Source organism: Teleopsis dalmanni, chromosome 2 (assembly GCF_002237135.1).
Source record: "Teleopsis dalmanni isolate 2A chromosome 2, ASM223713v2, whole genome shotgun sequence".
Classification (NCBI taxonomy): Eukaryota; Metazoa; Arthropoda; class Insecta; order Diptera; family Diopsidae; genus Teleopsis; species Teleopsis dalmanni.
Genome location: NC_051847.1, coordinates 27,692,028 through 27,702,202, shown reverse-complemented (window position 1 = coordinate 27,702,202; position 10,175 = coordinate 27,692,028). Strand labels below are relative to the sequence as shown.

General features: G+C 32.6%; 2 protein-coding genes across 2 annotated transcripts; both read left to right on the top strand.

Moving 5' to 3' along the window:
- The first annotated feature begins 2,290 nt into the window (after positions 1-2,290).
- LOC119682566 (glucose dehydrogenase [FAD, quinone]-like) lies at positions 2,291-4,298 on the top strand. Its single transcript, XM_038096037.1, has 2 exons — positions 2,291-2,603; positions 2,665-4,298. The coding sequence occupies exons 1-2, from the start codon at positions 2,310-2,312 to the stop codon at positions 4,222-4,224; spliced, it is 1,854 nt and encodes a 617-aa protein (XP_037951965.1). The 5' UTR covers positions 2,291-2,309; the 3' UTR covers positions 4,225-4,298.
- A 2,477-nt stretch (positions 4,299-6,775) lies between these two features.
- LOC119682381 (glucose dehydrogenase [FAD, quinone]-like) lies at positions 6,776-8,830 on the top strand. Its single transcript, XM_038095811.1, has 2 exons — positions 6,776-7,152; positions 7,216-8,830. The coding sequence occupies exons 1-2, from the start codon at positions 6,859-6,861 to the stop codon at positions 8,779-8,781; spliced, it is 1,860 nt and encodes a 619-aa protein (XP_037951739.1). The 5' UTR covers positions 6,776-6,858; the 3' UTR covers positions 8,782-8,830.
- Positions 8,831-10,175: the final 1,345 nt, after the last annotated feature.

The following is a 10,175-nucleotide window of genomic DNA, read 5'->3' as shown; positions in this document are numbered from 1 at the left end:
TGAGAGTACGAAAGTCTTCCAAAGGAACAAGTACTCGTATTTATTTATAAATTAAAGAAACTATCCCAATATCAGGTATTAACACTTAAGAGCCTGGATGAGAAAGTAGACCATATTCACTCAGGTATTGACACTTTGGTTACTCAGCGGTACAAACAACAAAGAAAAAACCAGTTTGCGATTTAAAAACAATTTTATTGCATCACTTGAACGAAACACTATTAGATGAAATTAAGTTCAGGTGGAAACCTTCTTCTTCTTTACAGTGGGTGGAAAACTTCGAAAGCCACAGTGTGAGACTGGAACTCAATGTAACCAGCTCCTAGGAATGTATAAAGAAAATTTCCACAACAATATGGAAACTTCATGCCAGTAATCAGCAGAACAGATGTGAGCGAGAGTCTTAATAACTAGCGAACTAGGTATATCGAAGCCAGAAAGCATGGGCGTGGTAGGGGCGAGTTATGGCGCAAGTGCGAGATAGACTCTGTGACTAGGATCACGAGAGCCGCAATTGTAGTGTGGGATGATAAAGGCATCAGAATCCCGCTCATAAAAGTATAGGATGATATACTAGGCAGCTTGTATCGCTAGGATTGGAAATAGTCAACGTGGAGAGTGCTGGCGGTGGAAACGTCGCGAAAGAAGATTGTGAAAAACTTGAATGAAATTATATGAAATATTGTGCCGTCAAATTATTTCTGAGATGAACTCTTATAAAGTGCTTAAATGAAATAATACTAGAGACCTTATTAGTTGATAAAATATCGTAAAAACCATAGTATAATAAATGTGTGCTTCTAAAATTATCTTAACATACTTAACATATTTATTGTAACTATAACTATATAATAATATCTATATTTATCTTTTTATTATTCAATTTAATATAATGTATTAAATTTTTATTTATGATTCAAATTTAATCATTTCAGTTAATTTATTTTAAAAAACAAAGACAATTATGTTAATTTTTTGCTTAGAATTAACTTTTTTGTTACTTGATAATAAATTACAGCTATGTTTAGACTATTTACTTATAATATCTACATAAACTATTTCTAAACCCCATGGAGCTTAATTGTAATCTGCTGAAAGCTCTTGCAAAGCTCTGTAAGTATTTATACGATAAATTAGGCTGGAATGACTCTCAGTTTCCAGACCACTTGTAAATAATGTCACCATATTACTAGAAACTTTATTAGTTCTAATTTCTATTATTTCATATAATGCTTACATTAAGCCCAAGAAATGACACCTGAGACAAAATCAAGATCTAAATCAATCATCACTTAATTCACTTCTATTCACTAAAAAGCTTCTCAATAAAAAATCTTCCAGTTACTGTACTTTTTAGTGGATAGGTTAGACAGGCGTAAATATTTAATTTTGATTCTTCTCGTCATATACTTTTCATTCGATGCTACCTAGTGTCAAAAAGAGACAACTGATAAAAAGTAATTGTAATAAATCTAAATAAAAGAAAACATAAAATTTTATATTAATCAGTATATTGATATATCTATTTGCAAAAACTGAAAAGACTTTAAGATTAATGAAGAGTTACTTGGACTGAAATAAAGTAAGACATATCTTATATAAAATCTTCGTAAAATCTGCAAGCAGATTCGAGGTGGAATACGGTTGGAAAAGATCAATACGGCTGCACAGTAATCATCATTATTTCTTTACGTCTTCCAAACAATTAAGCCTTACCTGGCTTGTTAATCTCAAGATTTGTGGTCATCATACCATTACATTTAGACGAGTAGGCGTCTAAAATCACATAACGAATTTTACTCCAATTTGAATAATAAAAGATTTCAAACGATTTCATTTGTCAAAAAAGAATGTCTCATCGCAAAACTAGCGCTCTCTGCTAAATAATATGACATATTGATTTATCTTCGTACACAAAAAAATTGATATCGCAGAAGAAAATCTAAAACAGACCAAATAGCTTTTTTGTTTTTAATAAAATACTCAAATTTAAATATTAAAAATATAAGTTCCAAAACAAACAAAAAGTAAATAATTTGATAAGCAAACTTAATCTAACTCTGCTTTTTTAAAACATGTTTGATACTTTGAAAATCAAACAATACAGCTTGGGTGAGCTCAACAATCTGAGAGCTGTTGGAGGAAAATGCCGCAAAATCACATCCCCACCTGACTCAGCTAACAATAGAATGTTTACTTTAATTATTAAATTTTGGCTGAAAATTCTTAAAAATTTAGTATAAAAGCAAAATGCAGAGTGTGTGCGATTTAAACGCGAACCATTCCAAGATATCATCGTCAAACAAAAAATGTCATCAACTTTACCTGTTGCACAATGTGCTATTCCTAGCATCGGAGTTGTGAACTCATTCGTATCAAGTTTGATACAAGCGATTCTAGTAGCACAGTGTGGAATTTCACGTCCGGAATATTGGCCACCAGATCATGCAGATGAAACACATCATCACGGTGTGAATAAATATGATTATGTGATTATTGGTGCTGGTAGTGCAGGATCTGTACTTGCAAGTCGTTTAAGTGAAAATCCTAAAAGGGAAGTATTGGTGATAGAAGCAGGAGGGGATCCACCACAAGAATCGCAGGTATATTTGCACATATATTTTTTTTGTTTTAATTTAATTAAATGTTTCTATTTTAATAAAGATTCCAAGTTTATTTTTCACGTTAAGTCTTTCAAATTATTCATGGAGTTATTATACCGAACCAGGTGACCATGCATGTTGGGCATGTAGAAATCGGCGTTGTCATTGGCCACGTGGTAAAATGATTGGTGGCACTGGAGGGATGAATGCTATGATATACGTACGTGGAAATAAACATGATTATGACGATTGGCGGCGAAAGGGCAATATCGGTTGGGGTTGGTCAGATGTATTGCCGTATTTTGAAAAATCTGTTCGACCAGTTGGTAATGACACACATCCACAAGGCTATGTAATTTTAAACAAGTTCGATACATTTGATGATGATATTCGACAAATAATTCGATCTGGTGTTGCTGAACTTGGTATACCAACAAGTCGTGACGAGATTAAAAATAGTGCCGTTGGCTATACAGATATGTATGGTACTGTCCAGAATGGACATCGTATGAGTACAGGTAAAGTACATTTGGGAAAAGTTTCAGATCGTCGTAATTTACATGTATTTAAGAATTCTCTGGTTACAAAATTGAACTTTGATAAAACCGGCAGATATGTGGAATCAATATCAGTTTTAATGCACGGAAAAAAAACTATAACTGTACGTGCTAAAAAAGAATTTATCCTTTCTGCTGGTGCTATTAATTCACCTCATCTTTTGATGTTGTCAGGAGTTGGTCCTAAAGATGATCTGCGAAGATTAAGAATCCCAGTTATACATGATTTACCTGTTGGCAAAAACTTACAAGATCATGTAATGGTGCCTGTTTTTTATCAGATACAAAGAAATAAAGCAATACCTATAAAGGAAAAAGATACATTGAATAATATTTACCAATATTTAATGTACTCTAGTGGACCTTTGGGCAGTCATGGTATTTCATCATATACTGGGTTTATTAACACTAAGTCGAATGATAGAGCTACTCCTGATGTGCAAACTCATCATGTACTAATACTACGTATGGATCACAATAATTTAAAAGTAGTACTTGATTCTTTAGCTCTTAATGACGACATTCAACAGTATTTGCATAAAATGCTCAACTCTTCACATATACTGCTTGTGTTCACTGTTATTTTGCTTCCAAAATCAGTTGGTCAAATAAAATTGCGGAGCCCATACTTCAAGGATTACCCAGAAATCTATCCAAACTATTTAGATGACGAAGACGATATAGAAACAATGTTACGTGCCATGAGGCATCACATGAATCTTGAAAAAACTAATGCATATAAGAAAAACGATATGGAAATTGTACATATACCGATTAAGGAATGCGATAATTATGTGTTCAAATCAAAGGCGTACTGGCTCTGTTATTTTAAATATTTTGCCCTAACTCTTTACCATCCCATAGGAACTGTGAAAATGGGCGCTGATGAAGATGCTTGTGTGGACTCACACTTACGTTTGCGTGGAGTGGAGAACCTGCGTGTCGTGGATGCATCTATAATGCCGAAAATACCCAGTGGAAATGTTAACGCTCCCACAATTATGATTGCAGAGCGAGGTGCAGATTTTATCAAAGAACACTGGTCTAAAATGTGTGGAAAGTAGGACTGTAAAGTGCGTTAAGATAACTCCAAAGTAAATAAATTTTTGTTTTTCTTGTTCAAAGATAGATCTTCAAATGAGATATTTAAGAATTTTTTTAATTAAAGATATAACTATTATTTATATTAAAAATGAAAGTGATTATTGTAAAGCCTTTGTGTATAATCATTTTAATTTTGAATGATTAACTATATAATATTACGATATAACAATATATAACAGTATAAGTTATAAAAATTGTATGTTATTGGTTTGTTAGCTATAAGATGCGATATAGTTTGTTTCCATTTCATCTAATAAGTTCTATGTGGATACTATTACAATTGATTTGTAAACGCGGTTGGAATAAATTCTTTAAAGCTGATATTTGTTGATAACGAGTGCTGCACATCAGGGGACTTAACTACAATCTAAAAAAAAATTTTAATTGAGATTTTAATCCGTTTTTTGGTTGTTATTCTTTCTGAGTTGCACAGGAGCTCAGGGAATCTCGTAACTGTAGGAGTGACTAGCTTCCCAAAACGAGTATAAAGCTTAACGTAGGGACCACGTTCACCTATATGAGAGATCTGTAATCTTCAATATTAGGGTTTGCTGAGTTTGTAGACTTATAAAATTAGTTCATTTTGAAACCCACAATATAAAAATATAATTTTAATAAAAACAATGAAAAAGCTTGAGATATAAATATGGATATCGCGACACTCACAAACATTTTAAAGAACATGATTCTTTAATACCTAGAATATCTGAACGTTTTACAGAGAAGGTGCATTTATACAGCAGGTTAATATCCTTAAGAAGTACAAGGCTGACATTACCGCTCTCCAGGAAATGTGCTGAACGGAACAAAAATACTCTAGCAGGAACATGTCCTTTCTAGACACTTCTACGTACGATTAATATATGCACATATTAGATACGACATAAGATAAAAATGACGGTACCAAGGAGACTTTCTAGAAACAGCTTGAACAAGTAAATGAACTATGTCTCCATCAAGACGTTAAAAAAACGGATCAATCGTGTAACCAGTAATTCAGTATTTCAATTGACGTAGTACTTTACTGGACAGGTATAGTTTCGTCAACACTCATACCTGCTCGAGCGTGCCAGTTATTCCAATTAGCATTTTTGTTCAAATATAATTTAAACTCCAGATCATAAACGAAATATATAGTACTGACTTTCTATTGTAAGTTAGTGAGGTATTCAAAATCACAACTCCACTCAGTTATTACGAAAATAGTAGATTCAATATTTGTTGTGTTTAATAAAAGCTAATGGTTTTTAAATATGATTCTTTAACATGTTATCCAAAAACAAGATCGCTGTTATCTTTCCTCAGATACAGTATAAAACATCTCAGATAAGATAACATATATAGCATAATTAATGTTCATTTAGTTCTAATCGTTAGAAAAATATCAAAATCTAAAAAGACATGACTTATCATGTACAAAAAAAATTATTTAAAATAATATGCAATAATTATTGCTGTTCACCAAATAAATCTCATTAAAGAAAGTAAAATCAACATTTTAAGTAAGTTGGGGTTTGGGCGTAAGCTCTTTGTTGGTAAGAAGCAAATAATTGCTTAATTTAATCGGAAGTACAAGTAGACAAGCTAACTTAAATTTTAAGCAAATTCAAATATTTATACATATATTGTGTATATAAATAACTTAATTGAATAAGCTTACGCGAAATATTTTGGTTGAAATTGAAAATTTCTCTTTTAAGAATTAAAGAAAAATATTTAGTTGAAAACAAGTTCTCCAGCAAAGTAGAAATATACAAATCCATTAAAGAGTAGCTTGTACTAATGAGCAACTAATTTCAGTTTTAAAGATACAAAACGAATTATAGGTGTGGTTTTGCATCTTCAGCCGAAATAGAAACGACTGGTGCTAACATCATATAAGAGGGATGAAAGGATGCTTATCTAAGACATCCGCTGTGGTACAAAGCAGAGCACCCGGTTGGAAAATGCAATTCTATATCGAACGGCAGTAATGAATACTTTCCACCCATTTAACTTTGGGTTTTACCGACAGGTACCACGATACTCCCATTAAAGGAGCCAATCTTTATTGGTCGGGACAGCCGAATCTGAGAGGCCTGTATCTCGTGGTACCAGATTTACAAAATAGAAGGAATATATTCATGCTGATATTATTAGAATGTAGAGTGGAAAAATTAAGAATTTTTTTTAAAGTTGAATAATTACCAAACGATACTTTATATTAAAGGTGTTCAACCAATTAATGTTAGCTGCCTATGTAACCTTTATTGAAACCTATTCAGGATTGATAGTAATCTTTGCCGTTTTTCACTAATAAAAATGGAGACTCCATATTTGTACTACTGGATCACCCCTAACCATTTATTACGAATTTCATTAAATTTAATCTTTGAAAAATAAAGCAAATGTAGTTGACTTAAAAATATCATTTAAAAAGTTGCAGAAAAAACAAAAGCAAATCAGAGCGCTTAACTTTGATAAAGAAGACACTGTTTGCTCAAATTTTTAAATTTCAACCAACAAAATTATGTCTCAAAATTCAGTATAAAAACCGAAACTAAAGTGAGTACAACCCAACTCGGATTTTTGGAAGAAATCAAGTATAAATAAAAATGTCAGCAACTTTACCTGTTGCACAATGTGCTATTCCTAGTATCGGAGTTGTGAACTCATTCGTATCAAGTTTGATACAAGCGATTCTAGTAGCACAGTGTGGAATTTCACGTCCGGAATATTGGCCACCAGATCATGCAGATGAAGCACATCATCACGGTGTGAATAAATATGATTATGTGATTATTGGTGCTGGTAGTGCAGGATCTGTACTTGCAAGTCGTTTAAGTGAAAATCCTAAAATGGAAGTATTGGTGATAGAAGCAGGAGGGGATCCACCACAAGAATCGGAGGTACGAATTTGACCATACAAATTTTTTTTCAAAAATTTTATGAATGAAGTAATTTTATTTAAGCTTCCAAGTCTGCTATTCACTTTAAGTCATACAAATTATTCTTGGAATTATTATACCGAACCAAGTGACCATGCATGTTGGGCATCTAAAGAACGGCGTTGTTATTGGCCACGTGGTAAAATGATTGGTGGCAGTGGTGGAATGAATGCTATGATATACGTACGTGGAAATAAACATGATTATGATGGTTGGCGGCGAAAGGGCAATATCGGTTGGGGTTGGTCAGATGTATTGCCGTATTTTGAAAAATCTGTTCGACCAGTTGGTAATGACACACATCCACAAGGCTATGTAATTTTAAACAAGTTCGATACATTTGATGATGATATTCGACAAATAATTCGATCTGGTGTTGCTGAACTTGGTATACCAACAAGTCGTGACGAGATTGAAAATAGTGCCGTTGGCTATACAGATATGTATGGTACTGTCCAGAATGGACATCGTATGAGTACTGGTAAAGTGCATTTGGGTAAAGTTTCTGGTCGACGTAATTTACATGTGTTTAAGAATTCTCTGGTTACAAAATTAAACTTTGATAAAACCGGCACATACGTGGATTCAATATCAGTTTTACTGCGTGAAAAAATAAAATTAACTGTACGTGCTAAAAAAGAATTTATCCTCTCTGCTGGTGCCATCAATTCACCTCAACTTTTGATGCAATCTGGGGTCGGTCCCAAACAACACCTGCAAAGTGTGGGAATACCAGTTATACATGATTTACCTGTTGGCAAAAACTTACAAGATCATGTGATAGTGCCTATTTTTTATGAAATTCAGAAAAACAAAGCCTTGCCAGTATCTCTGCAAGATATTTTGAATAGTATATACCAATATTTAATGTACTCACGTGGACCTTTAGGTGCTACTGGTATAAACTCTTTCACTGGCTTTATAAATACTAAGTCGAATAATTTAAGTACACCCGATGTTGAAGTTCATTATCTGATAGCTAGGCGTCAAGATCATGCTACTCTGGAAACAATACTTTACGCTGTTTCTTTGGAAGATGACATGAAGTTATATTTACACAGTGCGCTTAACTCCACACATATACTAATGGTAATGACTGCAGTTTTACTTCCAAAATCAGTTGGTCAAATAAAATTAAGAAGTCCACATTACAAACACAATCCAGCAATCTATCCGAACTATTTAGGTGACGAAAACGACATAGATACATTATTACGTGCAATGAAGCATCATATGAGGCTGGAGAAAACAAGTAGCTTTATGAATAGTGATGTTAAATTAATGCACGTTCCTATAAAGGAATGCGACAATTATGTATTTAAATCACAGCTCTATTGGCGTTGTTATTTTAAATATTTCAGTATGACTATTTTTCATCCTGGGTGCACTGTGAAAATGGGCCCAGATGAAGATAAAAGTGCTTGTGTTGACAGATGTTTACGTTTGCGTGGAGTCAATAATCTGCGTGTAGTCGATGCGTCCATAATGCCGAAACTACCCAGCGGGAATATAAATGCAGCTACTATAATGATTGCGGAACGAGCTGCAGATTTCATTAAGAAAGACTTGTCAAGGATGTGTGCAGCGTAGGATTGCAGAATTTGCATGCAATATCTTTATATGGAATTTGATTAATTTACTTAATTTTACAGATATATTATTAAATAAAACAAAAGTATTAGAACACTTTTTACTGTATTGTAAATGACATTGTTAAGAAAAAAGTGTGAATTATATGTGAATATATATTTGAATCCATACTGCCCAAATTGAAAATATTGGAAAAACAATTAAGGAAAGAAGTATACAGAGTGGGCAGGTGTCGTTTGCATTAGTGAAATTTTTCCGTTTTATCTTTGAATCACTATTATGGCAGTAGGCGTTGATAGGGGCCTCCATACTGTAAGTATATTTTCTTATTAAACAGGTTATGCTGACAATCTTCAGTTCCGATCAATCATTTTTTTGTTGGTATTCTCTTTGTTCCAGATCTGGTGTTGGTGAAAGATCTGCTTTAATGAGGATAGTCATTGTCAATAGATGGCATCACTACACACTTATTTTTTTAATAGAAGTTATTAGTGTAAGTGCTACAATTTAGAGAAATAGAATTTGTTCGGCAGCAGTAGATTTTCTAAAAAAAAAATCATTGGATCGATATCGATATAATTATATTTCATATGAGATCGACTTGACTTAACCTTGAAATATTGAATACGTTTCAAAGTTTGTTTTGAAGTGAAGTGGAGAAACCGATTCGATATAGCTGACACTCTTAAAATCTATTGTAAAATCGGTTGTGACCGAATTTGCAAAAGTGTACAATTTTTTTGAATACTTTCATATTAGGTTTCTTCAAATTCATGGAATGAAATAATGATATCGGATGTTATTCATGACGCAATTAGTAAATGTTTAGTTCTATTACTAAGAAGAATGCAAATATTCAATTAAAAGATAACAATAACAATAAAACGTTATATGAAAAAAAAAGATTGATACAATTTGTGCTTGCAAATATATTTTTTGATAATAATATATAAATATTTTTAGAAATTAGAAAAATATTATCTGCTAGACCGATTATCTGCTTATTTTGTCTAATTAAAAGTTCACAAGTGTTTACATAAATCGAAGTATACGGAGTGCTTTTACTAGATACTTTCTTAAATATAACTTAACTTAAACAGCTGTTAATTGGTCAATAAAGATAACACCATCTTTTTACTGAGCAGTACCAATTAGAATTATATGTCCTATAAAAAGAAATCTATTTCTACTAGAAAAGAGTTTTTAAGTAAGTTTTTTAGCCGTTTCAGATTCCGCCAAATATTCCTCATTAATGGTGCTTGGACGACTTTGTGGGTGTACTTGTCTGTGTTTTATTTCTCTATTATTTTTTCTAATGTTAGTATAATACTTAAAGAATCATTAAACAAAAACCCAACAAATTTTATGAATGATTTATGTACGCCTGTGTATTA

Bases quoted from the DNA above. Each gene is read 5' to 3' on its own strand.
- LOC119682566 (XM_038096037.1), top strand. From the start codon at position 2,310: ATGTCATCAACTTTACCTGTTGCACAATGTGCTATTCCTAGCATCGGA. The intron at 2,604-2,664 runs GTATATTTGCAC...ATTTTAATAAAG, and splicing joins ATCCACCACAAGAATCGCAG to ATTCCAAGTTTATTTTTCAC.
- LOC119682381 (XM_038095811.1), top strand. From the start codon at position 6,859: ATGTCAGCAACTTTACCTGTTGCACAATGTGCTATTCCTAGTATCGGA. The intron at 7,153-7,215 runs GTACGAATTTGA...ATTTTATTTAAG, and splicing joins ATCCACCACAAGAATCGGAG to CTTCCAAGTCTGCTATTCAC.